Raw genomic sequence first — 27,778 nt, 5'->3', positions numbered from 1 at the left:
CTGTAACATTTTTCAGATAAATCGACATCATCCTTTTTAGGCTTTCTAATTAAAAGAAATTACATAAATGAAAAAAAGCATACAGGTAGCAGCTGCAGGGATAGCCTATGTGAAATGTGTCATGGTCATTTCTAGTAAACAGCTATTATCAAATAGTTCCATTTACATAACACACACGATTCTGAGCACAGGTTAACACTGATTAACAAACTGTTAAAGCAAATTTCCACTTTCTTTCATATAGAGAAAAGCAACTGCTGTCATTTAGAGGGAGCCTTATCTTTTGTTGGCTGAAGAAATATCTTTTTTTGTGCAATTTGTTAGAGTGGTGAGATAAAACATTGAGCAGATAGTTGGGGAATGGATATAAAAAGACCTCAGAATAGCAGACACCTTTAATTCCAGCAATGGCCTTCCTCTGGATCATCTCCTGCCTTGCCTTCATCGGCACAGCCTATGGTATGATCCTGTTGCTCTTGTTTTAAAACACTCTAATTCCTCGCTGACTTTTTTCTGTAATTTGTGGAAGGATGATTTGATATCAATTTTGTCTTCCAGGCTGTGGCGATCCTGCCATTCCCCCTGTCATCACCGGCTACTCCAGGATTGTAAATGGTGAGGAGGCACGTCCAAACTCCTGGCCCTGGCAGGTGTCTCTGCAGGTAAACATAGTCATCACTTGGCATCTTGCACGTTAAATTACCTTCAGACTTGCACATTTATATTATGTTCGTCACAGGACTACACTGGCTGGCACTTCTGTGGTGGCTCTCTGATTAGCGACTTGTGGGTTGTGACAGCTGCTCACTGTGGTGTGACGTAAGACACGTATTACAGATCAAACTTATGATAATAATTATAAATCTTACACGGTTAATATTCATTGTTAATAATCCACCGACCCACTCGAAGAGTTAATCTGGAATGTACATTTTTGTTGTAGAACTTCTCATCGCGTCGTTCTGGGTGAGCATGATCGTGCCTCTAACTCTGAGGCCATTCAAGTCATGAGAGTTGGCAGGGTATATATATTTCATTCTGTTTTGTTCTGTACCTGGGCAAAATATTTTAATACTCATAAAATCACAATTGCTGAATTGCTTCATTTTCCCAAAGGTCTTCAGGCACCCCAACTACAACAGCAACACCATTAACAATGACATCACACTGATCAAACTGGCCACCCCTGCTCAGCTCAACACACGTGTGTCTCCTGTGTGCGTTGCTGCAACAGCTGACAACTTCCCTGGTGGAATGAAATGTGTCACCACTGGATGGGGTTTGACCAGATACAATGGTAGTTTCATTACTCACTTGTGTTAAAGTTTCAGTTGCAATAATTTTATGGTATATATTCTTTTCGAATGCATACACTTTTCTCTGTTTTACATTCTGTAACTGTGTCGTGTTCTCAGTTTTATTAAGGGATAAAATCAAATCTTACTCAGGCTACTGAACCCGTTTTCAAGCCTGAGTCATTTAGGACTGCATGTTAAAGGTTATTCAAATGTACTCTCCAATCGTTTATTGCATTTCAGCCCCTGATACTCCTGCTCGTCTCCAGCAGGCTGCTCTACCTCTGCTGACCAATGCTGATTGCACACGTTACTGGGGAAGCAGTATCACTGATTTGATGATCTGTGCCGGTGCCTCAGGTGTCTCTTCTTGCATGGTGGGTCGCCCCAGATACACTCATAAAAGTTGTTTAAAATCCTGAAATTCACACTAATTGCTTTTGAAATGGTACGCTGATAGAAAACAAACTCCCCTATGTGTGTTTCAGGGAGATTCTGGCGGTCCTCTGGTCTGTCAGAAGGGTACCATCTGGACTCTTGTCGGTATCGTGTCATGGGGAAGTGGAACATGCTCCACCTCCACTCCTGCAGTGTATGCCCGTGTCACCAAGCTCCGTGCCTGGATGGACCAGACCATTGCTGCAAACTAAACTAAGACCTACTCTCTTTGTTTCATCAACAATAAAGATGCATGATATCACTTTTGTTTCCATTTCCTGGGTTAATGAACCATTCAAAAAACATTTATAAACATGTTTTCATCCACCTATTTTTATCTGCATCCTTCATGTGCATAAATTCTAAAAATATGCAAAAAAACCTGAATGGGCTCAGTTGAGTCATGTGTTTATCTGAATAGAAGTAATGAAATGCGGAAAAAAAACATATTTACCTAATACATTCCTTGAAGCACATCTAAAAGTCATGTGACTTTAATGTAGGGTATTACTGGACTAAACCAAAGCCAATGAGAGAGAGGTGCGACAACTGAAGTTCTTATTTTTCGAGCGTCATGTGATTCATGGAACCTTCAGATAGATTTTTCTTTTAATTCTTTATTTCTTAATTTGTTTAATAATTTAGAACTGATGTTTTATGACTTTTTTATAGCTCTTCCAATAAAAAACAAACATACAGTACTGTAAGCAGTAACCTTTGTTTATTGAACGCAAATATATGAAAAATATTTAGGACAACGTTTAAGATTAACCTTAAAGTTGATAGAAAACAACACCTTCAGGAATAAAAAGATGCAATGCACTTTCTTCTAAGCATTGGGCACCTTATATATATTTTATAATATACAGCATGTGACCCTGGACCTCATAAAACAGTCTTAAGTAGCATGGGAACTTTTTTAGTAGTAGCCAAAAATACGTCTATGGGTCAAAATTATAGATTTTTCTTTTATGCCCAAAATCATTAGGATATTAAGTAAAGATCATGTTACCTGCAGATATTTTGTAAATGTCCTTCAGTTAATGTATAAAAAAATTGTGAGTGGATGGCCTGCTACAGTGCCTCTGATTAACGACTTCATAGGCAATTTTCTCAATATTTTGTTTTTTTGCTCCCATAGATTCCAGAATTTTTAACAGTTGTATCTACGCCACATTTAACCCTATGCTAATAAACCATACATCAATAGAAAGCATATTTATTCAGCTTTCATGTGATGTAAAATTTGAAAAATTGACCATTAAGACTGGTTTTGTTGTCCAGGGTCACACATGTTTTCTATAGTAACAAACCTCTTTGTGGATAGTATAAAGCTGTTTAGGCAGTATTTTTTTACTATCCATGTAAACATTCTTTGGTAGTATACACTATAAATGGACACAGTTCAGGGATATGCTGGGCTCTATGCATGTTCATGTTTGCAGGTGTGGTCCATGCTGCGGCAGTAACAGAAAGCCTTAAAGAAGCGACAGTAACACGTATCGCAGGGGTTACAGCAGGGGAGGTGGTGTCCCAGGCAGGACTGCTGATGTGAGATACAGCGGCTGGGGGAGCGAGTGCCTCTTCTCTGCAGCTGTACAGCTTTACCGCCATCCTGTGGACATGGCAAAAAAAAGTAAATTTAAAAAAACACTTAATCAGTCAATGATGCAAATAACAACTGAGGTTAATGACAGAAAAGTTCAATCATCACTAAACCTTTGCAGAAAGGGATAGGTCATGTTCTCGTCATTTCAAACCTGTTTGACCGAAGATATCAACTTTCTTCAAAATATCCTCTTTTGTGTTTTGCAGAATCTAGAAAGTCATACAGGTTTGAAATGTAGTTAATGACATAATCTTGGGAAATTTTCGGGAGAAATATACCTTTAAATGGATATCTGGGGTAGTCAAAAATGGTAGTCAAACCAGAAGTCTTTGTTGTCATAAATTCTTCAAAATATATTATTTTGTGTTTAACAGAACAAAAGGTAATCAATGGTGCCCCAGAAGTCTCAGTTGCTAACATTTTTCCAAATGCCGTTCTTTGTGTTTGTATACAGGTTTGGAAAAACTTAAGGGTGAGTACTTCATGACAGAATTTTGGTTTTTGGGTGAACTATCCCTATATGGTAGAATAAGGCACAAATTTGAATGAGACCAATAATAAAAGTAGAATTCTGCAAGTCACTTTATTTTAGAAAAGTACATAAAATGTCATTACCTCATCATAGAAGCCAAGTACTTCTATTATTTTGTCTTCTGCTGAGTTCATTTCAAATTGCTCTGGATCCAATTCAGATAGTAAGTCTTCACCATGAAAAATAAAAATTAACCAAGTACAAACAGCTTTAAAAGCTATAGTATATTATCTTTAAATTCCTAATTTTGAAACATTAAGTTTTGTAGTGTAAATGCTAAAGCATTTTAAGTTAAGTCTTTTAAGTTACTTCTTTTAAATCTACATATTTATATTAAAATAATGCAAATATTATATGCAAATGTTTCCTTCTGACACAGTATGATGTATGATGAATGCTATTTGACTTACAAAACATGAAATTATTTGCAATTTAACAAAATAGAAGCTATTTCAATTTCGGTTTATTTCAATTTCTTTTTCCACAATTTGAATTCATATTCATATTCATATTCACATTCATATTTTAATTTATCAACAGAAAATGAGCCATAGATGAGGTTTAAAAACAATTTGAATAAATAATCTTACCTGTATCAGAAAAGACAACAGAGCTTTGACTTCGCCTCAGGTTTGGATGTGATGCCAACACCATGACATTCATTATAACCCAGCAGAAAAAGATTGCGTTCAGCATCATAATCAATTCACATATAAGATTAACTTCAGCCCCCCTTTGGATGATCTCCTTGAACCTTTTCACTAAAGAAATCAAGGACATACAGATTACGGTTAAGCCCTTTTAAGATGTATGAAATCTTGCATAAAAAAGCAAGTGTTTTTGTCAGTCTGTTTGCTTTCAAATTTGTGTGTGGAGTTGTGAAGTGTGGGTGTTTTACCTACCTGCTGTGATCTGCGTCCCTGGTTGAGGGTGTACACAAGACTCCTTGATTTATAAAGCTGCTTCTTGTAGTGGGAGGTGAGGACCACATCATGCTGATCAGTGCATGGAGGTGTGGTCTCATGTGCATGGCAAAACCACTCATACACACATATAGTAACACTGTATAATCTATCCCCTAACCTTCACCTCCAAACCTAGCCATCACAAAACATTTCTGCATTTTTACATAATATAATATGTTGAAAATTTAATTTCCATCATGGGGACTGCTGGTCGATCACATATTCTGATCTTTTAAATATTAAAGTGATAAAATTAAGATATAGCAGTGTGATAAATAATAATAGTAAAAAATCGAAACTACTAATTAATTGGTTACGGGCATCGCATGTACTTCAGGGAATCTACGTTTAAGCCGACATACCATATTGATACGTAATACTGCCCCTCACTTTTGATTACTAACCAGTAAACACTTCATTACTCAGAGCGGGTTATAAAGCTAATACATCTACAATCAGCTGATGACTCCAGCCTGCTGTTTAGTGCTCATGACGCAATACAACATCCATTTGCAAGGATCAAAGAAAAATAACATTTATGAGGATGAACATTGTTACTTTGCAAGGTCAGATTTATGTGCTTCTATTGACAAGTAGAATGTATAGGATCTATAGAATGTTTAAGATTTAACCAAATGTAACTTATTCAGTTGAATTCAACTTGTTTATTTGTCACATTGTACAAAAGATACAACTTGCAGAGAATATATTTTTTTTGGTTGTATGTATGTGAGCATACAAGGATGTATTAAGCAAGTATATGTTGTTTAAGTACATGCTGCATAACTGCCAAATAAGTCAGTTCATATAAGAAGTGGTCACAATATTATTTTATCTCTTTAAAGAATAGTGAACTAGAAATTAATAAATAAATAAATAAAAATGATATATGAAATATGTGAACATTATATATATATATGTTCATATTTTACATTAAATGCGAGTGTGTGTCTGTAATGCTGAAATATAAATGAATGACGTCTCATCAACAAATACCTGCTGCTTTTTTAAACCATGATTAGCTTTTATGTCTGATATTGAATTAAGCTCATTTTAGTTCATATCCTGCTGTTTGGAACACATAAACGACATATCTGAACCAATAATGGACTGAGCGTTTCATCTGAAAGGGAATTTGTCAACATTTAATCTTGTAGCAACATGAATTTACAAAAAAGCAACGCTAAGTTCACAGAAATCTATTAATCATCCATGTGAAAATGTACATTAATTACCAGGTTTGGCTCAATACCCCAGCCTTTTCATTTATCACATCATAGGTTGGCTACGTCAGTGTTCTATAAACCTTACGATGAAACAAAACATCAGATGTTGATTCAAGTGCACCATAAACATGAGTCTGGTGTCTTTCAAAAGCCAATACCCTTTAATCCAAAGCATTTTTAATAAATTTAACACATTTTAATTGCTTTATAAAGATATATTGCAAATGGATATATACCAAGAATATGTGAAACAAGGAATTAAAAATAATTAAAAATGTTCCAACATTCTTCATACAGAAAGATTCCACATTGTAAGAAATAATGTAATTATACTTGTAAGTATGAAATATAGTTGCAAGCAGTAATTACGGGATCAAGCTCAACAGTGGCACAAGGGGAAATATTTTGGACATGTCAGATTAATATTAAACCAATATTAAAAACAGAAAAAGGCACTCAGAACACAATAAAATTGCTTATCATTTCTGACCACTAATGACTGTCACCTAGATGTCAGACAAGGTGTGCCAATGCTTATATTAAGGATTATATACCAAGTTTTGTTTCAATATACAAAAGAGTTTCAAAAATACAGTCCCATGATCTTCTGACACACTTTTGTAAGTACCGTCTCCAAATTCTACATTGCAAATTTTGTGCAAATCTGACTGATTCTATAGGAGGAGTTCAAAAAAGTATTTTTTGTGTGTAAATCAATATGGCGGATAGGTAGTATGGTGGAATGCGACAAGTTTGATATCAAAGCATCACAGGCTTGAGCCAACACATATACTAATGTAAATCAAATGACATATGGTTTTTTACATAGCCTATGTAAGCCGCATTTTAAAATATTTGCTATATCTCTGGTCTATAACTTTACATTTATGCATTTGGCAGACGCTTTTATCCAAAGCGACTTATATTGCATTATACAACTCATATGTTTCTGAGAATGTTCAATCCTCTGGGATCGAACCAGGATTTTGACATTGCTAAAGCGATGCTCCAACCACTGAGCCACAGGAAAACCTACTTTGCAGGTCCTGTCAGAATATTTTCAAGATGAACCATACCAAGTTACTTATCGATTTGTCAGTGCATTTGTTAAATACTAATAGGTGACGTCCACAATGGCAAACCACAAACTAATTGGGAAAATTGCGTATCAAGCAGCTTTACAGGAGAAAATAAGAAAAACTGAAAAAAAAAGAAAGGTAAAACACAGCACAGTGCAAGGTGTTCATCAGTGTAGTCAATAATAACTAATAAAAGCAATCTCCTTGTGAGCAAGCCAACACTTTCCTGTGGCGAGGAACCCAAAATCCAATCGCAAATAAATGGAGAAAAAAAAAACTGGAAAACCGGTCTCAGACGGGAGGGCCAGGTCTCCTATAACGTGTTACAGCTGCACTGAATTAATGATTATGAAGAATAGGGAGAGCTTATTAGATGTAATTTAGAAAATTTCTCATGTTCAACATCAAACTGTTTAGGTCTAATTTGGTCTTATTTTGTGATCGATATCAGACAGCAGAGGAATGATATAAGCAGGGAAAATGGTAATGGTCTAATATAACTGAGTGGAGCCACAACTTCAAACTGCTGTCATGTGATGTAAGTTTAGTATTAAAGGAGCCATTCTTTTGCTGTTTTTGAAGCTTTGATTATGTCAAAAAGTATATTGTTCGCCACTGTCCCTCTTCTAACAAAACCACTGGATTTCTTCCAGTCTACTGTACAGAAAAAAACCCTCCTTCCTAAACGCTCTGCTTGCTAAAGCTGACCAGATCTGCTGTGATTGGTTCCCCGCTTAGAGCATGTCTGAAGATGTCCCACCCAAACCATATCAGCAAGCTTACCCTTCTCAGGCTGTTGTGATTGGTCGTTCCCCCTCTCAGTGCAAGTGTATTAATAAGCTTTGGCTATTAGCAATAAATAAGAAAACTTCACTTCCACTTCATCAGTTAAAAACATGCGGATCGATCGAAGTGTAACGGAGGTCTGCTGGTGCATGTGCAAACGTCAATCTTTTTTTCCCTACTATCGCGAGGGAAATGACACCGGACCTATTGGGTCAGACCGGTTATAGTAATTAACACTAATTACAAAAGCGTTAGTTTTGGCTTTTTATATTGGACCCCAGTTGGATAATAAAACAAGCGGATTGACTGGGCGACATTTGCAAGCAGGACTTCAAAAGACGTTTCATAGAAGTGTTCAAGAGGTATGCCCACACACACACACAATAAGTGTATAACAGACGCGATTTCTTTAAGACTGCAAGGGAAGCTCAGCTTCCCCTGTAATTGTCAAAAAATGAATGGTCATATATATGTACTATTATGTTAACATTTTATTGACTAAAAATGCGTTAAACACGTTCATCTCGAACGAAAACAATTTCGTTCAGAATCAGCTACTTAGGTCGGCTGACTCGATTTCCTTCTCATTCCTTCCCGTAGCGTACAGTGCATTACTCTGTTGAAGCCCAGCCTCTATTGACTTCAAGGGGGCTGCTTTAAACAGTTTATTTCAGTGCTTAGAAACAAGATGGTCATTGGATAATGCTGCGATTATGTCCCGCCCACGGACGCTCAATGACGCGTATCACTCTGTGTCTCCATTTCCAACTCGGTCCCATCGCGGATTTTGCATGTGTAGTCGAAAGACAAAAGGCTGCAACCTTCATCGTATATTTCACACAATTTCACACCACATTCATTGTTTCAGTTTAACATAATTCCCATATTTCCTCCCGTTGAGTTAAATATATATATATATATATAAATTAGATCTTTTGTTTATTAATTCATATAGTCTGAACTAGCCAGCTAGCACACTGCACATGATGGCAGACAGTGCTAATATTGTCGACCTGATTTTGGCAAAGCCATTAGAAAGTCTTCCTTACGAGGAGAAACTTAGAATTAAACAGCAGGGCAGATCAACACCTAAGATTGATTTAGTGCAAAAGATAGGGAAAAGTAACAGGTCTTTTCAGCTCTCCTGGTATGACAAAGTTAGCTGGCTGACTGGAAGTGCTGTGAAAAAGAAAATGTACTGCTGGCCATGTCTCTTGATGAAACCATCTCATGGATGTGTTGTTTGATCAAAATTGGGGTTTGGAGATCTGTCAAACTTTGAAAGGGCATATAAAAGGCACGAAAATAGCAATGAACATGTGAGTGCATGTGCAAGATTAAGTTGCATGGGCAGGATCAGGGTTGAGCATGCAATCAATGAAGGTGCTCGCATTCAAGTGGCTAAACATAATGAAACCGTTAAACAAAACAGGGCCTTCCTAAACCGCCTAATTGATGTGACATCCTTGCTTGGCCGGCAGGAGCTGTCATTTACGGGACATGATGAGAGTAGTGAATCATCCAAAAAGGGGAATTACAGAGAGTTCACAGAAACATTAGCCAAATATGACTCTGTCCTGTCCACACAATTCGAGTCCTCAACTGTGTTTTCTGGTATGTCACACACTATTCAAAATGACTTGATCTCTGCTCTTGCAGCCACCATTTCTGATCAGATCAGAGATGAAATTCAGGATGCTCCCTTTTTTGGATGTCAGGTGGATGAAACCACTGATATGTCCTGCCTTGCCCAACTCTCTGTCATTGTTCGCTATGTGGATAGTGCAGGTAAAATTCAGGAGCGCTTCATTGGATTTTTTGATGTTTCTGGGGGGCGAGATGCTCAGTCCGTTTTTTGATGTTTTAAATGAGAACATGCAGGGCTACAATTTTAAGATTCTTGTGGCACAGACCTATGATGGGGCTGCTGTCATGGCTTCAGCTCTCAATGGTCTGCAGGCCAAAGTGAAAGCAATAGCCCCCAGTGCAATGTTTGTGCATTGCTATGCACACAGACTGAATCTGGTGCTGTCACAGGGGGCCAAATGCTTGCCTGAGTGCAGAATTTTTTTTGCATCACTCTCTGGGTTTGCCACATTTTTCTCAAAATCCACAAAGAGGATGTCTTTTCTGGAGTCTGCAGGCTGCTCAAGGTTGCCCAGAAACGCTCCTACTCGATGGAATTTCACATCACGGATAGTGAGCACTGTGGCAAACAATTATGATGGCCTCCTGCAGACATTTGATAACATCATTGCAGATACGACAATGGATGATGATACACTGGATTGTGCCAAAGGCTTCGTGAGGAAACTGGAGGATTTTGAGTTTGTGTTCATGTTGTACACATATGAACAAATCTTCTCTGAGACTGATGTGGTCTTTGATATTGTCCAGCAGAGAGCGATGGATGTTCTTTACTGCAAGAAAAGAATTGAGTCTCTTCTTGCATTTGTCAAAGAGAAGAGGTCAGAGGGGGCTTTCCAAGCTGTTTATGCCAAAGCAGCAGATCTCACATCAGACCCAAGAGATGAGCCCATGAGAAAGCGCCGTCTGACCCAATTGCAGGATCCCCAAGAGCTCTACAGAAATCTGTACATGGCCATCCTTGATAACATCTTGGAGCAGATTCTTCAACGTTTTTCAAATTTGGAAAGTATGCTTTTCTTAGAATTAGTCAATCCAGGGAAATTTGATGACATGAGACAAGCATTTACCACCTGGAAGGTGAGACAAGTGTCCTGAAAAGTTATGGCCATCACTTTGATTCAGGGAGACTGAGGTCTGAACTTCAAGTCCTGTATTCAGATCAGGACTTGTAGAGTAACAGGGGAAAACTGTGTGATTACTTGGTGTTCCTTAAAGACATGGAGTTGGACAGTGCAATGCCTCAGCTTTACAAACTGTTCTCATTAGTGGCAACAATTGGAGCTACATCTGCAGGTGTAGAAAGGAGCTTCTCCTGTTTAAAGCGGCTCAAGTCCTACACCCGTAACACAATGTGCCAAGGCCGTTTAAGCAGCCTAGCTCGGTCACGGTTCTCAGAAGGACTCAGATGCAGGTGAGGATAATACAGTTTATTTGCACAAGGTTACACAGCAACAAACAATAAATCGGCAGGGCACTCCTGACAAGAAACATAGGAAACACGGCCGGCTGTAACCTCCGTGAGAGAGAATGTGGCCAGGGCACACCAGACCGTAAAACTGGAAAACTCCGCTAGTCGATACTCCGTGAGAGAATAATCCAAACGTAAATCCAAAAGGAACACGAGAACCAAAAGAGAGCTGTAAGGGAAAAATAAGTCCAAACCAGCTCACGGGATGCCTCGTTCCTACGAAAGGATAGATCAAAAGTAACTACAAGCGCTACGAGCAAACATGGTACAAACAAATTACATCGCCACACGGAGAGCATGGCAAAACGAGCTGAAATAGAGGGAAACACAAATGAGGAGCAGGTGAGGGTAATCAACTACACTAAGAGCCTAAATGGGGTACCAGACGTGAGACAAAGGCAAAAGACAAAACATAGCAAACTAGATGAGAAAAACCCCAAAAATAAAATAAAACAACAGGCAAAGCCTGACAAGCTCTGCTGGCCATTGAGAGGACACTGGTAAAGACGCCTAGTTGGTACGACAGGGTTACAGAGCATTTTCTTGAAATGGAACGTAGGGCAGAATTTACATATAAATAAATGGACAATTTTTATGATTTAGGCCTAAAATGAGCTTCCCCTCTTTAAAAGATCAGCAGCCGCCACTGGTGTATAACACACAACAGCTTTCACAGCCGATGTTTAAGTCATCGAAGCTGTTATTATCTTAGAATGTGTGTGGCGGAATTCTTATTACCAGCTGCAGGACTTTGATGAAAGTGCAAGTAATTAATTGCAGTTCAGTCAAATGGTTACAATCTCTGATAACCAAAAACTACTCCAGGGGTGGGGTGCAGTGTGCAACGGGCACGCAGTAGCGGGGCGTTGGACGGGCCACCGCCTGCGCTGGAATATCAATTGCCTAGAGTTGTGAGCTGTGCTACTTACACTGAGGATAGGCCATCACTGTAATAGCGAATGTGAAGCTGGCCTCACGTCCTATGTTGCAGTGGTGCCGCCATCTTGTGAGGATAATACTCCATGGCTATTTTTTTTATGTGTACCGTTACTTGTTGAAAGTGAAAGAACCATGGGCTTTTCCTGAACGACTCGGCGTAATGCTTTTGACGCTTTTAACACAGCAAGATACCATAGTCAGATTTCCTGATCAAACAAGAAAAACTGAACGCACTAGCAGCCATCCTCCGAAGATGACGCAACATTCAATATGACCTGACGTCGATTAACGAGCTTTATAAATAGGCTAATGGTTATGTAAGCTTGCTATTTACATTCTCTATAAATATAAATTATAATATTTCCCAGTTGTTATTACACAAGTAGATAACAGAAAATTAAGGGATATATTTACAGTTCCACCGAAGAACAAAACATGTTATTTTTAAGCTCAGCTTCTATGTTGGCGTTGCTTGCATGCAGTTGCTTAGGGCTGGTCTGAGATCAGTTCTTAAGATTTGACGGTCAGATGTTTGGTCACATGAGCGTGTGTTTTAGTGCGCGTGCACGCACATCCGGGTATCCGCAGAGCAGCTTCCCTCTCTTGATTCTTGTCAGACGGCTACATCTCTCTGTTTTAGCTAGCGTACTTTTACTCTCATTTTTCACCATGCCTCTGTCAGAATTATATTTTAATGTGGATAATGGTTATCTAGAGGGTTTGGTGAGAGGTTTTAAAGCTGGCATTTTATCTCAGGCCGATTATTTGAACCTCGTTCAGTGTGAAACTCTGGAAGGTGAGTCCTGTGTCAGATCAGAATAACGTTATATCTTTTACTTTATGACTTTCCTACATACAGCTGAGGGTGTTTGTGTGTAAATTATGTTATATTAGTTTTAAAGCTGAAGCGTATTTGATCAACCCTGTCATAAATCGTATAATAATAAAGATAATGTCAGCTAGCTTGTTTCATTAGCCAGCGCGGACCAGCTGAGTGTTAAATCCCCCTTAACAAACAGAGATCAGCTTTTATAACCTTTTATTATACAGATTTTCTTTTGTCCGGATATTAAGATAATAAATACATATCTTTGAACAATATATTGCTACAGTTACTGCTTCGCTTTAAGGGCCTTTAAATATGAATGTTAACTGACATGCATCATGTCAGCCACACATCTAATGTATCAGCTTCTGAAGTTTTTGTTTATTGGATTAATATGTACGTTATCTAATATACATTTTATTGTTTAGTACACAGCTTTATTCTACATGTTTAACGTACTGCATTTGAGTATCTAAGGCCCCTATTTAACCTTCCTTGCTGGGTTCCCAAGATCGGTGTTGATTTTTACATTTGTCCTACGTGCTTAAACCGACGAGTCATGTTGTTTTATTGTAGTGATTGAGGTTAACAGTGAATGTTTTTAAGAGGAGATGCAGGTCTAGTTTGAGAGATGAAGATTAATGGTGAGCCAGCGTCTGGTGCTGGTCATGTGATGTGTCATGACGTCAGTAATGCAGGGCGGGCAGATTCAACCTGTGCATATTTACCTTTTTACAGTAACATCCATTCGTGATATTACAAATCTAAAAAAAAATACTGAACATGGACAAAATTATAGTACGGTTTGTCTCTCCTTTTCAGAAGCTATTGAGATTTGTTATAGTGACTCACTTGGAATTTCTAGCTGCGTTTTAAGGAACTGGAAATTGTGAAAACAAGATCAGATGACTGTGGACCTGACATTCAGAAGCCAACCTTGAGTATTTTCCACATCGGAATGAGGATTTAGGTTTACTGTTGTGTATGTGTGTGTTTGTTTAATTATTAAAACAATATTAAAGATTTTCCTTTCATTTCATTATAGACCTGAAGCTTCATTTGCAGAGCACGGACTATGGCAGCTTTCTGGCCAATGAAGCGTCCCCTCTCACAGTCTCTGTCATTGATGACAAACTGAAAGAGAAGATGGTGGTCGAGTTTCGCCATATGAGGAACCAGTCCTATGAACCTCTGGCAAGCTTCATGGATTTCATCACGTGAGTGAGGTCAAATTGAAGAATCATACAGTATCAATGTATATGGTCAATGAGTGCGAGTACAAATCATTAAGTTGACAAAATGGAGTGTGAGACATAGGGATGCTCATTTAGGTTAATTTCCGGTCGCTTTTGTCCACCGCATGCAACATCTGGAGGACGCAGACTTCGAAATAAGAACACAGCTACAGTTGATGAGGGTCCGTGACATGTTAAAAATACAAACATTTATTTCACAGATTTATTTTAACATGCAAACAGCAGCATAACGAATACAACAACAACAGCACCTGCATTCACGTATTATCACATTTTCACGAACCTGTGGTGTTTTGGACAGTGGAGAAAAACAAAATTATATAATCCCAAAGCATAAAATAAACAGGCAAGTATGAAACCTGAAATAATTAACAAATTATGACAAAACGAAAAGACAGAAGAACCAGGAAAGTGTATTTCTGTCAGATAGTTTTTTCATCAAATAGAAATAGTAGGCCTAACTAGTTTTTATTAAATAAAGTTACATGTTTACGTGTTGTGGTGACAGTCTGGAGCTTGTTTTCACAGGGCACGGATGTCCCGGGAATGTAGAAATAACGCCTCGGGAAGCGGGTCACATTCACGCTTTCCACCAGCCAGTCTTAGCTAAACATATATAAATCCGATCTGCTATACCACCCAAAAAACAAAAAATATTTTTTACTTATTCATTTTTCACATTCGTATTTTTACATCACGTCTAAAAGAAGGCAGGGAAACCACCGCTCGCACTGTTATCTTCTCCGTTCTAAAGTGCATGGGCAGCTGATGCTAAGCATACATGAGATAAGTTTATGTAAAGGATAAATTGATGGCTAGCACCGAAATTCCATTGCAGCGCATTGTGAGGTAGATTTTCCCGTGTCTTCATTTGAAACAAAGAACTTGAGCTTGAGAAGCCAGTGGTACTCTGTTTGGAGGAGTAAAGCCCTGACAAATGTGGCCTTAACAATCACATGAATTACACCTGTCCAGTTTCATCAAGTGATTTGATTTTAATCTCGAAAACGTTTTGGAAGGCATTTACACTTAGTCGCACGCGTTTGTACGCTCTGTGAGTTAATGTTTAGCATGTTTTTCTTTCACCAAAAGGAAAACTAAAAACATGTACAATTTAATAGTTATTTAAAACCGTAGTATTCCATAATTTTATTATAATAAAAGATGATTAATATTATTAAATAAAAATTAACTATACCTTTTAAATCGTTTAACTGATAGTATTAAGGGTTTAAATTTTTTAACGAATGGTTTAGCGGTTAAATGGTCAATGTGAGCATCCCTACTGAGACATAATACTAGAATTATCATTTGCAAAGTTATTATAGTTAACTGAAAAGATTAAAAAATTCTGTTGATTGAAATAAAAAAAGTATTACTTGAAAAGTCACTGTGATTTAACACATTTTTCAAGTTCTGTTAGGGGTCCATGTCCACCTAGACACATTAACGCATTCTGTCCAAAGTTGAGAATTTTTCAACTCTGGGTGCCCGGTCGAACGCCGGCGCTGATCGAGGGGAAAATGCAAAGCACCAGCGCTGAGCGAAAAAAAAGTCAACTGGTGGCTTTTTTAAAAGTGCGGCGTTTTTTAAAAGTGCGGCGTTACCGTTAAGAACAATTGAAAAACACGCCGGCCGCAGGTGTAAACGCCTCTGTGGACACACAGCTTTACATATCTCTTCTGGTGTTTGCAGATACAGCTATATGATTGATAATGTCATCCTGCTCATCACTGGAACTCTGCATCAGCGTGCCATCTCAGAGCTGGTGCCCAAATGCCACCCGCTTGGCAGCTTTGAACAAATGGAGGCAGTCAACATCGCCCAGACTCCAGCAGAGCTCTATAATGCTATCCTTGTAGATACACCGCTTGGTAAGGAAATCCCCTATGATAAGTTTACAGAACACATGAAATCTTATCCATTTCTTGTAATGTGGAAGTGAGTGAGATGCGAGTCCTGCAATGTAATGTATTGGTGTTATTCATTTGTAAGGGTTTCAGATTGCCTTGAAACAAATGAGTCTTGAGAAATAGTGAGAAAAACATCCCCACATAAAAGCTAATGGCTTTCACCTCTGTCTTTTAAGCCGCTTTCTTTCAGGACTGTATCTCTGAGCAGGATCTGGATGAAATGAACATTGAAATAATACGTAACACCCTTTACAAGGTCAGTCTTGCCTTTAGAAGTCTGGGAACAGTAGACCTTGAAACTGAGTATTTTTTTCATTTCAGAAATGCCTAATCACTAGTTTTGCGTATGTTTGGGGAAAAACCATGAGCTGTTATTGATCCTACTTTTCTTTTCCAGGCCTATCTCGAGGCTTTCTACAAGTTCTGTACATCACTTGGTGGAACAACTGCAGATACCATGTGCCCTATTCTGGAAGTGAGTGCACACCCGTAGAAATATATACAGTTATACTGTAGAGGCAAAGATAAGACAAACAATGCTTTGATCACAGACTGGTATTTAGTGTACTGTACTTATTTGTTATTTTGCCTAGATTAAGTTATTTTATTGATATTGTTTGTCAAAAAGTCACATGCAATTAAAGATGTATTTCCTTGCTTTGTATGTCAGTTTGAGGCAGACAGGAGGGCTTTCATCATAACTATTAACTCTTTTGGTACGGAGCTCTCCAAAGAAGACAGAGCTAAACTTTTCCCTCACTGTGGCAAGCTTTATCCAGAAGGTCTAGCACAGTTAGCCCGGGCTGATGACTATGAGCAGGTCAAAGCTGTGGCCGACTATTACCCTGTGAGTATCTATGTGAGCTCTATGCAGACCTCATGTTGCTTGCTCATTCATCCACTCATTGCTTTCAAGACAGTTTGAGGGATGATATCTGATATGTTGATTATTCAATGAAAGTTGTTCCTGTTATTGTTCCGTTTGATTCTGAAATACTCACGGATGAAAATAGAAAAGTCATGTATGTGAACTGTTTAGCTGTGCTTATATTACGTCAGTTCACATAGCCTTAATTGGCTACGAAATGTTTTGATGATTGATTTCATCTTTCTTTAGGAATACAAGCTTCTCTTTGAGGGTGCTGGCAGCAACCCAGGAGACAAAACACTTGAGGATCGATTCTTTGAGCATGAGGTGAGTACCAGCAGAGTTAAAGGGGTTATATGACATGGCTAAAACAAATATTGTTGTTTGTTTTAGATGTAATGTAATGTGTATACACAATTTAAGGTTAAAAAGCGCCGTGTTTTCCACATAGAGTGCATGTTTGTATCTCCTCTTTGCCCCGCCTCTCTGAAAGGTGCAGAATTTTTACAAAGCTCATCGCTCTGAAAAGCGAGGTGTGCTATGATTGGCCAGTTAACCAGTGCGTAGTGATTGGTTAGAAAACTGCAAGCGTGTGACGGAAATGTAACGCCTCTTACCATATTTGGAACATCAGGTTCCAAAGCATTTGTACTGACAGGTGCGCCAACCTTACTTATGTAAACATTTGGGCGGTAAATGACATAGATTTGTTGGTTACACGAGGCGTTTCAGGCAGGTCTGGGTGAGCATTTGCTTTAAGATAGAATGCATCTTTTATTCCGACACTTACATTTTAGCATTTTTACATGTCAATACATGCATGGGTAACTTACGACACACCAAAGACACAGAAATACACGTATTTGTGCCATATGACCCATTTAAAGAGAATGTGATTGCACTGAATTTTAAATGTATTCAGTAACATTTTAAGTTCTTGGCTATAGATTTACTAGGCTCTATGCAGTGGTTCTCATATCGGGCTCGCGAGATCCATTTTTTCTAACGTGTTTTGCCCCAATTCTGATAAAACACATCAGAAAAAGCTAATCTGTGTCTTCAGGAACAGGCGCGTTCAACTTAATGCAGGGCTTTGCAAATTGCTTTATCGCAGCGCCGCATTAAGTTGAACGCATCTATTCCTAAAGAGGCTGATTAGCTTGTTCAAGTGTGTTTTATCCGAGGTGGGGCTAAACACGGCAGGAAAATTGATCTCGCGGGCCACTGCTTTATGGTTTTGTTCTAATGTGAAAACATGGGTTGTTTGTTTTTAGGTGAAACTTAATAAGCTGGCCTTCCTGAACCAGTTTCATTTCAGCGTGTTCTATGCCTATGTCAAGTTAAAGGAGCAAGAGTGCCGAAACATTGTGTGGATTGCAGAGTGTATTGCCCAGAGGCACAGGGCTAAGATTGACAACTACATCCCCATATTCTAATGGTACATTACTCTTAAATAGTGATTAACATGGCATGCTTTAACTGGGCTCTGTGTTACGGTTTAAAAAAAAATATGATTCTCCTTCCCGTTTCTTGCACTACAGCAAATGTTTCATTGTTCATTTGTTTTCCGGTTAAAGATCATCTTTTCTTTTTCTATGACGTCCAATTGAAGATCTCTGTGGATTGCTCTTAAATCATTGAGGTTTTAATCCATTTTTCAGCAGTTTGTTGAGTGTAGAAATACAGCTTTTAAACTTCACAGCCAGTCTTGTGTAAGTTTATGCAAAAAAAGTCTCATATAACCAACTACATTGGTGGTCGAAAGAAAATGTAAAGAAAAGTTCTGTGTTTTTAGTCCAAGATAAAAAAAAATACATTCCATAATTACTTTGTATGCATTATGTATTGCAGTCTTTTCAATTAATGTACACTGTCAGATTATAGCTTCACTGAACTCCTCCATCTCAGTGCTTTTAGATAGTCCAGTTTTCACATCTATGAAAGTGAGAAAACACTGAGGATTTACATGAGAAATGTCATTTTGTGTGTTCATTTTTCCTGTTTGTGAGAAATGAGAATTGTGTGCTTTCCATTTGTAAATTACTGTTAAAATATGTGCTGACCTAATTTATGGAGTAGATATTTTATGATTGACCGCTGATTTAGGAAGGTCAAATGGATCTAGTATTAGGACCTTTGCACGGTTGCATAAAGCACCTTAAGCATTTCCCTTAAGTGTGACACTTGAGGGGCGATTTCTCTTTACCACTGACAATAGGAGAATAACTTAAGTTAAACTTAAGGTATATTTAAGGCACACTTAAGGGAAAATTAAACTTAAGGGGCTTTATGCAACCGGGCCCTTGTGCTCAGTTGTTTTTCAATGTAAAACCTATTGTACTGTTGTAACCATATTGTCTGTTTAAGTGATTTAAATGAAATATATATATGTGTATATATTATAAACTGCAATTTTGTGCTTGCATTACGTTTTACTTTCTTTTTGCAGTCAATCATTCAGAATATCTGTTTATGCAAACTGTGGTTAGATAAGTCTACCACCAGATGGTGCAAGGAGCCCAATCAACCCTCATATCCAGCTCAGTTTGAATAGGCCTGCCCTAGACTGGTTTTGTATAATCATCAAACTTGTTTTTATCACGATAACAGCATTGTAATTTAAATTCACCTTTTTATTACTGACAAGTATTTAACTTAATACAAGGATCAGGGGTAAATCAGGGAATCACAGTAACTTGTTAATCAGACTGTATTATAAACGTAATTAGTCAAAGGTATGAATTGTTATTGTGCTATTGTTTTGAGATGAGTCAGATGCGTTCCAGAGAATGTGTTGCGCTAGTTGGCACAGAGTGATGTGTCTGCCAGAACACACGTGAGCCCTCCGGGCCTAATGATAATGTTGTTTTTACATTAACACTGCGTTACTCTCTTTACTCAGCCAAAAGCTAAACTATACCTAAACATGTGCATGTTGTGCCAACCACTTACTGAAACCGCTCTTCTGAGCTTTTTGTAAATACTAAGCTGAGTTTGAACATGCAGCTTGTTCTCCATAGTTTTGAACAGTTCATAAGAAACGTTCCCAGCATATGGTTCTATATTTATATCATTCAAAATTCTAAAAGACCAGCACTAGAGGATCTTGGAGTACGATTTGGAAAATATTTTGACAGACAATCGGAAATGTATTATGCAGGTGCCAAGTTATGCAGTTACTTATAGACTGATAATAGAATTTTAAAATCGAAATCGTAATATGATCTCTCCCTTTTGTTTTCATAAATACTCTGGCTGCTGCATTTTGTTTTAATGACTCACTGGTGGTCCCGTCCTCTCTCTAACACATAACACTTCTAAAACATTAAGATCCAGGGCTCATAAAAAAACACTTCATTGCTGAAACAATAACAACCATCAGGCATTTCAAATATTTTCCTCTAAATAGGTTTTTAAATAGGTTTATAAAATAAGCAATATAGTGGTTTTGAACAGCGATAATGTTACAAAGTTTTTTTTAGAGTTCAGACACACAAATTTTGGTTTCTGTGCATTTATCATCATGCCTTTTTATGTGGTAACTCACTAAGATCTTACTGTCTATCAAAGTGCTTTCCTTTAGCTAGTACTTTTGCTGAAAATGCTTGTTTATGCAATGAACAAGAACCACTTAAGTTAATGATATATTTCCCTTTGGCCATGTGGAAAGTATTTAGCACATTATACATAATACATTATGCATTGCAGAAATATCCTCTAAAGGGTAAGTGTGTCAAGAAGTGCACTGTAAACAGTAACGCACAGTTGTATCCTCATCTAATGTGTAGGAGCAAGCCTTTGGCAAGACCTTAGGTATTAAGTTAATCCAGTGTTAAAAGGATATCAAAGTCAGGTGTGTACAACCTACATCTTCTCTTAGTTTGCTGTTACTGAGCTTTTAAAAGCATGTTCACTCTTCTCAAATTAGATGCAAAATATCAGAGTGATGCCCCCATTTAACCCCTCAAACAACAAGACCCCATAGTAAGTGTTTAATGATATTTTAAAAGATCACCATTGTTGGTAAATGCAGTTATAATGTTCCATTGGTTGCCCGATGCCGATTAGCCCTGAATAGGAGAATGCCTTTGGTAAACTCTACTTTGAAAAAAAAAGATATTTTAAGAATGTGAGAGGCAACTGTGAAGTGACACTGTGAAACATTTGCATATAGCAGGCAAGCACCTACATGTTGCATGTCGTCAGACTTGAGATGCAGGTTAGTAATTTTTTCCACATTTGTCCTTGAAGCATTTTTGGCACAAAACGTATAGATACGCTTGGAAAATGATTGAAAGGACTGTGTGATCAGACTCCTCTCGAATGTTTGAAACTTCAGTAAACAAAGTAATAAGCAATGTAATTTTTTTACTTTTTTAGACTGCTGTTTCTCTTCATCCTTTTGAAGGAAATATTTATTTTCATGTATGTCTGTATCTGAAAGTTTGTGCATCTCTTCACTAGCAAGATCACACTAGAGAGATGCCACAGTTTTTTGCATAACCCTTGGTATTTCAGACTACACATTTTATTAGTATGTCTGATCCATGCAATTCCATAAAGCTTTCCCAACTGAGCTCTCATTATTAACATCACAACATGTGGTGAGTGAAAGTCTTGGGTGCATCCTCCATACAAAGTAGAATGCAGTTTGACAGACAACTGTGTGACAAACAACTGTATAACTTTACAGACTTAAGTGACAATATGTTCTGGAGACAATCAGTGCAAAGTATAAATAGACAGACTGTACAAAAAAGACAATATACAATTTACAAATATTGACAGTATATACACAATATACACATTTGACGTTGAACATACACATTAAATATGCAGGTGTACACATAAACGTGTGTGTATAATGCATCAACCATATAGTGTACATAGTACAGATATGGGTATGTAAGTTTGGTAATGGATGGTTATTGCATTTGGTGCAACGCATGATGCATTATAGTCCATGGAGTGCATTGTAAAAAAAGTGTCAGCTTGTGGAGTGAATCAGTTTTTGATATTGAGCAGTCTAAAAGCCTGAGAAAAAAGCTGTCCTTCAGCCGGTTTCTGTGAGACCGGATCCTCTGGTATCGTCTATCTGAAGGCAGCAAGGAGAGCAGCCTGTGATTCTGGTAGATGGAATCACTGATGATCTTACTGGTTTTCCTCATACACCGCCTGGTGTAGATGTCCTGGAGAGAGGGAAGCTCATCTCCCTCAACACGACAGGCAGTTCGCACAACCCTCTGCAGGGATTTGCGGTCGCCAGAAAAAAGAGGCACTGGTGTGAGGCAAGAGATGGTTCTCATTACACCATTGTGTCAGACTGCATACCTTCTATAGGCTGACTCGTCGTTGTTAGTGATCCGGCCTATCACTGTCGTGTCTTTGGCGAATTTCACAATGTCGTTATAGCTGTATGTGGCAATGCAGTCGTGTGTATATAGAGAGTAGAGAAGTGGGCTTAGGACGCATCCCTGGGGAGCACCGGAAGGTGCAAGAAGGCTAGGCAGCTTCAACTCTATGAGATTTCTCTTTGACAAGATCTCCGTTGGAATCCAGATCAACACAAATAAGATTTTTTCGTATGCTTCCTTAAAGTAATGAATGAGAGGAAAAGTTGAGGACTGTGATGTATGCAGGGCTGTACTCAGTGACCCCCACTTACAAAACAGACCCAAACAACAGAAACAAAGGCAACGTATGGGCTGCCTGAAAGCAGAAATCTGGAAACTGCTTTACAGTGCTAAAGGACGTCATGACATCATCTTACATCAGATCCAGGACAACATTCTGCGAAAGTGAACAAAAGCTTTTTCTTGCCTTTTTCAACAAATTACTAAAGGGAAAATACAAATTCTGTCATCATTTAGTCACCCTCGCGTTGTTCCAAATCTGTAAATTCCTTTATTCTGATGAACAAAAAGAAAGATATCTGGATGAATTCTTGTAACCAAACAGATCTTTGCCACCAAGATCTCATCTGTTGTTTTTTTATTTATTTACATTTTCCATGATACATTTTCCATATTCTTTACTTCTGTGTTATTCTATCTTATTCATCTTTATTACTTTAGAACAACAGAATGCAAATCACTAAGGAGATACTTAGAAACAGCTGTATAATTCTATTCCTTGAAGTTCTTGGATATCCTATTGCCTCGGGCACAAACTTTACTATTTTCCATCTCATTTTATGAGTGTCGTTTGTTTGGATATACTTAGTGTGTTGATGTTGGCAAAGATCCTTTGCTGGATTTGGACCCGTGACTCTCTGCAGCAGTTCTCACTCCTGAGAGGAGTTGGCAAAAGGAACTGTGGCCTTTAAACCTCTTACACTGCTTCAGCGGTTTTGAAATGTTAGGCTGTTGGGTAGACTCGAATTTATATAATATCAGATAATATCTCTGTCTCTTGCTCGTTTTAATCACCAAAACAGTCCTACAAGTTCTGCTGCATGTGTCGCTGATGAAGTGTTTGACTGGAAAGCCCATTTATGGTGGTTCATTTGACCCCATCTGTGAGGCAATGCTGGATAAGGCATTGTTGATTTTAGCAGACTGTTATTGTTGCTTTCTTGGTGGCTATGAAACATGTTGTTGTTTTTTCACATATGTATCAGTATTTATCAAAACTCTTTCCTTTTCTTTTTTCTTTGCAAGGGAAAACCACAGTTGTCATCTTGTTAAGTGGATGAACAATAAAGAGATTTTTTATCATTCTCCAGCAGAGTTGAGCTCCAACCACACCTGAACAAACAAATCAAGGTTTGGATTAAATGCTTTAGGCTTGGAGGCGTTCTTTTAAGGAGCAGGATTGAAATCTCTGTAATAATCCAATGGAAATTAGTTTGTTCATATAAATGAAAACCAACTAGCCTTATTTACATGGTACTCCAAGCTACTACAAGTTACTGAAATACTATTATTGGTATAACCTCAATGGGACTGAACAAAAAGGCTGTTCCTCTAGCTCCATGTACAAAATAGTATGTTAATTATTTAGCGCATGCCAGTTTAATGTGGAAAATATGGTACATTTTGACCTCATCAGTCATGCAAGAGTCTGTTGGCACACCTATCCAGTCAGACATATACAGTTATATTAACAGATTATGAAAGAGTGATAACTGTGATGGCACACTGATACTGACATAGCGCTTGTGACAATTTGCCCCCACAAAAACCCTGGAATGCCTGGTCTCACCTGTTGATATTAATTGCAATATTAATACACATAACTGTGTTCAGATGTATAAAGACCTTACACAATGAAGTGTTATGTTTTTATCACTTTAAAGTGAGCTATTTCTACATTTACATTAACATTTACATTTAGTCATTTAGCAGACGCTTTTATCCAAAGCGACTTACAGGTGGGGTACGCAATAGAAGCAATTGGGACAGCATAAGTACGACAAAAGCAGCGTAGAGGGAGGGAGGAGCCATGGTGGAGAGCAGACTGACGAAACCTTGGTGACGAGTGACAGAGACGACACCGGAGGAGTCCAGGGTGTGGACAACCAGATGGAGAGCCCAGGTGACACCAAAGGTCTGAAGGTACGAGGTGAAGCCAACAACTCAGGGGACCAAGGCAAAGGTTTGGCCAAGGCAGACCGCAGCGAGGAGGAGCCGAGGGGAAGGAGGATCCTGGCAACGCAGAAGGGGAGTAGAGACGAGGCATTGCCAGAGGAGTGGAGCCCCGAGCCGGTGCATGGTCGATGACTGACCAAGGCAAAGCCAGAGGGACGAGGGTGCCCGGTGAAGCCAGAAGGATGCCAGGACACGGTGGAGATGGTGGAGCTGTGAGCGGAGGTGTAGCCACGGGGTCAAAGGACCAAGGTGGAGTCTGGGTCTCAGAGGCTCAGGGCGCAGACATGGAGAAGTCCAGTTTAGGGGTCAACCGGTCCAGGGCTGACTCACAGGCTGACAAAGCCAGAGGAGACAGAGGGAGGGCAGGAGCTTGGGAACTGGCGAGGGAGATTTGGCTGTCAAGGAAAGGCTGTGCGGGACCATCAGGGAAGGGAGCAGCCAAAAGTCAAAGTCATTAGCACAGTCCGACAGTTCAGAGGTGCCTTGCAATCCACCCTAAGCAGAGGAGCATGGATGGGGCTTCCCTCGCAGTCCGCGTAGTCCACCAGAACTCCCACAGCGATGCACGGGTAAACGGCTCACACACCTGGTCAGACGCATCTCGGGGCTCATGCTCCAGGACGAACTGAGGCTCAGTCGCAGTGTCGTGTGCTGGCTTCGTCGAAACGGTGGGATTATGCTCTCCGTCGGCGGTGGCGTCTGGTGAGGTCTCCGTCCATTGAACAGGGCAATTAAAAATATTTTCACAAAAGTACGACTTCCCAGTGTATACAATTGAGAAACAAAGTAAATAAAATTAAGAAAACAAAACTCTAGCTCAGGGTCAACCTCAGAAGATCAAATTTTTTTCTCCCTCTCACTCATTCCTTGTGTGTGTGTGCACATATTTATAAAAAAATGGGGGTTGTCGGGTCTGTTTACCATGTCAATTCAGACAGCGGCAGCTTCGGGCATTTAGACTCTGAATTATTTCTTAGAATCTCACTTCCATCAACTAGTCATAACTAATCCTGATTCACCTGACTCTCTTGCATTATGTAAATCAACTCAAGGGAAATTGGAAAGAAAACTCAGGTTAAAAAATCTAAAATTTGAGTCAAAACTGAACTGGCTAGAACCTGACAGTTAAAACCTAATTTGTAGTGATACTCCATATAAAATCTGAGAAAACACATCCCAAGTCTACAAAGAAAAAGGAACAGTCAGTGTAGGCTTGTGTGAGACGGTGGAATAAATGTGTATTATATTATATTTGACATCTATCATGCACGGTATATTTACACAAACATACCTGCATCAGACATTCAAATTGAATAACTCTAACTCATATATCTCAGCAAGAGGTTCATTTAATTACTACAGTGCACTTTTCATGTAAGTTCAACTCCCTCTTCAGTTGTTTGCCTCTTAGCACTGAAAGTTGAGTGTTCAAATAAGTAATTCTGCTCCATAAAGAGTTTAAGATCCAGATTAAAAGCAGGAGTTCCAAAACCGCTTAACAGTAAAATAAATGAAAACACATAATTGCTTATTATTCCCTAAGGTCTAAACTAGTATTTCCACAATGTTGTTAGATTTGTTTAAATATTAGCTTATGTAAAATCTAACACATAACTGATACACAAACAGAGAAAATGGGAGAGACAAATGAATGGCAAATGAAAAGATAAAGGGTCAACTGGCAGAAACTTTAATTTGGCAAAAGGCGTTTTGAAGTCTGCTGACTGGACAAAATGTGCAGAGTACGTACAGTGAATACAGCACTTGACATTACAGCAAGAAGCTCACTGCAACTGGACAAGTACTGAAGAGTACTTAAAGAAACAGTGCGAATGGACAAGGCCAGTTTTAAAAAACGAGCTGAAGAAAGGCCACCTGGCACACAGCAGCACTTTGATTTGATTTCTGGCTTATACTGAATATGTGTTGCATAAGATAGTTTCACCTTAAATCAGATTAACTCAGACACAGGCACATCGTCTGGAAGAACTCTCTAGTTTTGAAGACATCAAATTCGAAGTTGAAATTATTCAAATGCAAGACCAACAAAAGTACCATGTTTATTTGAATAGTATACACATAGGTCCATCCAGTTATTAAGTAACCATTATGGTAAGCATGACATATTGATTGGCTTCAAGCCATTTACAGTAATAAGATATTGTTTGAATGAAAAGTACAGCATGTCCAGGATGAAGTTTGTTTGTACTTAAACATGACAAAAGATGTTTTTATGCCTAGGAATATGATTGATGAGGAAAGACATTATTACGGCATTCAGAACACAATGGACATTTAATCCCTGGGAATGTAACATGTACTGGCAAGGAGTATTTGGGTGTCTACAAATTTGCATACACAATACCAATACACGGAAAACAAGTTCTAATTTCACCTTTGAAAGTTAATGAATCATTAAAAGCAACAATCATCAGATTTCGGACAACAGGATCCAACCGCTTGACCTAGATTTCTCTGCTTGCTGTACAATTATTGCACAACAATTCACGTGCCTTTTAGGTCAATACTCGATTGACAGAAGAGTGGAGCCCCGAGGCGGCGGATGGTCGATGACTGACCAGGGCGGAGCCGGAGGTGACGAGGGAGCCTGGTGAAGCCAGAAGGATGCCGGGACACGGTGGAGATCAGGGAGCTGTGAGCAGAGGTGTGGCTGCGGGGTCGAAAGGACCAAGGTGGAGTCTGGGTCTCGGAGGCTGAGGGCGGAGACATGGAGGAGTCCAGTTTAGGGGTCAACCGGTCCAGGGCTGGCTCACAGGCCGACAAAGCCAGAGGATGCAGAGGGAGGAAGAGGGAGGGAGGGCGGGAGCTTGGGAACTGGCGAGGGAGAGTTGGCTGTCAAGGGAAGGCTGTGCGGGACCATCGGGGAAGGGAGCAGCCAAAAGTCAAAGTCATTAGCCCACACAGGGTATAAATAGTGTCCAGGGAATGATCGTCAGGTGTGGGTGCAACAAATATAATGTGACAACTAATCACACTGTTATGTGACAATGTGTCCCATTTATTCCTTATTATGTTTCAGCTATCCAAGAAAAACTCCACACTGCTCTTTCCAAAAACAATTAATGCAGATAATGAGATAAACATGCCTACCAATTAATCTACCAGGATTCTGACCTAGCTTCTCAACAGAGGGAATTTGGAAATGAATGCCCCCCTCCTCTCTGTGTCTGCATCCCAATTCCACGAAATCAGAAGGTCATACCAGGAATTACAGAACATTTCTGTTGTGTCCAGAAATTCTTAAACAATTATTTGGATGAAAATCAAAACCGTACATGGCAGAGGAGCACACAAGTCTGAACAGTCTCAACCTGTTTT

The 27,778-nt window shown here is 38.9% G+C and overlaps 3 protein-coding genes across 3 annotated transcripts; 2 read left to right on the top strand and 1 right to left on the bottom strand.

Moving 5' to 3' along the window:
• The first annotated feature begins 360 nt into the window (after positions 1 to 360).
• Positions 361 to 1,995, top strand: LOC130421036 (chymotrypsin A-like). The gene is made up of 7 exons (XM_056748692.1): positions 361 to 459; positions 559 to 662; positions 740 to 819; positions 944 to 1,022; positions 1,117 to 1,297; positions 1,539 to 1,672; positions 1,784 to 1,995. The coding sequence occupies exons 1-7, from the start codon at positions 408 to 410 to the stop codon at positions 1,943 to 1,945; spliced, it is 792 nt and encodes a 263-aa protein (XP_056604670.1). The 5' UTR covers positions 361 to 407; the 3' UTR covers positions 1,946 to 1,995.
• A 544-nt stretch (positions 1,996 to 2,539) lies between these two features.
• On the bottom strand, positions 2,540 to 4,976 carry agrp (agouti related neuropeptide). Its single transcript, XM_056752699.1, has 4 exons — positions 4,777 to 4,976; positions 4,465 to 4,635; positions 3,958 to 4,043; positions 2,540 to 3,348 (listed from the first exon to the last, which is right to left on the bottom strand). Exons 2-4 carry the CDS (start codon positions 4,571 to 4,573, stop codon positions 3,157 to 3,159), a joined length of 387 nt encoding a protein of 128 aa, XP_056608677.1. The 5' UTR covers positions 4,574 to 4,635; positions 4,777 to 4,976; the 3' UTR covers positions 2,540 to 3,156.
• A 7,575-nt stretch (positions 4,977 to 12,551) lies between these two features.
• atp6v0d1 (ATPase H+ transporting V0 subunit d1) lies at positions 12,552 to 19,285 on the top strand. Its single transcript, XM_056757613.1, has 8 exons — positions 12,552 to 12,783; positions 13,859 to 14,030; positions 15,765 to 15,943; positions 16,159 to 16,238; positions 16,380 to 16,457; positions 16,653 to 16,829; positions 17,100 to 17,177; positions 18,125 to 19,285. Exons 1-8 carry the CDS (start codon positions 12,657 to 12,659, stop codon positions 18,284 to 18,286), a joined length of 1,053 nt encoding a protein of 350 aa, XP_056613591.1. The 5' UTR covers positions 12,552 to 12,656; the 3' UTR covers positions 18,287 to 19,285.
• Positions 19,286 to 27,778: the final 8,493 nt, after the last annotated feature.

This window comes from Triplophysa dalaica, chromosome 1 (assembly GCF_015846415.1).
Source record: "Triplophysa dalaica isolate WHDGS20190420 chromosome 1, ASM1584641v1, whole genome shotgun sequence".
In the NCBI taxonomy this organism is placed as follows: domain Eukaryota; kingdom Metazoa; phylum Chordata; class Actinopteri; order Cypriniformes; family Nemacheilidae; genus Triplophysa; species Triplophysa dalaica.
Note: the sequence above shows the minus strand (reverse complement) of the source record. Positions and strands in the feature narration are given on the sequence as shown.

What these genes read in the sequence shown, in the direction of transcription:
- LOC130421036 (XM_056748692.1), top strand. Translation starts at nt 408, where the DNA reads ATGGCCTTCCTCTGGATCATCTCCTGCCTTGCCTTCATCGGCACAGCC. An exon ending in GGGTTTGACCAGATACAATG is followed by an intron (nt 1,298 to 1,538) that starts GTAGTTTCATTA and finishes ATTGCATTTCAG; the next exon opens with CCCCTGATACTCCTGCTCGT. An exon ending in CAGGTGTCTCTTCTTGCATG is followed by an intron (nt 1,673 to 1,783) that starts GTGGGTCGCCCC and finishes TGTGTGTTTCAG; the next exon opens with GGAGATTCTGGCGGTCCTCT.
- agrp (XM_056752699.1), bottom strand. Translation starts at nt 4,573, where the DNA reads ATGATGCTGAACGCAATCTTTTTCTGCTGGGTTATAATGAATGTCATG. An exon ending in TGTTGTCTTTTCTGATACAG is followed by an intron (nt 4,044 to 4,464) that starts GTAAGATTATTT and finishes TTCATGGTGAAG; the next exon opens with ACTTACTATCTGAATTGGAT. An exon ending in TACTTGGCTTCTATGATGAG is followed by an intron (nt 3,349 to 3,957) that starts GTAATGACATTT and finishes CCATGTCCACAG; the next exon opens with GATGGCGGTAAAGCTGTACA.
- atp6v0d1 (XM_056757613.1), top strand. Translation starts at nt 12,657, where the DNA reads ATGCCTCTGTCAGAATTATATTTTAATGTGGATAATGGTTATCTAGAG. An exon ending in CCATGTGCCCTATTCTGGAA is followed by an intron (nt 16,458 to 16,652) that starts GTGAGTGCACAC and finishes TTTGTATGTCAG; the next exon opens with TTTGAGGCAGACAGGAGGGC. An exon ending in CTGTGGCCGACTATTACCCT is followed by an intron (nt 16,830 to 17,099) that starts GTGAGTATCTAT and finishes ATCTTTCTTTAG; the next exon opens with GAATACAAGCTTCTCTTTGA.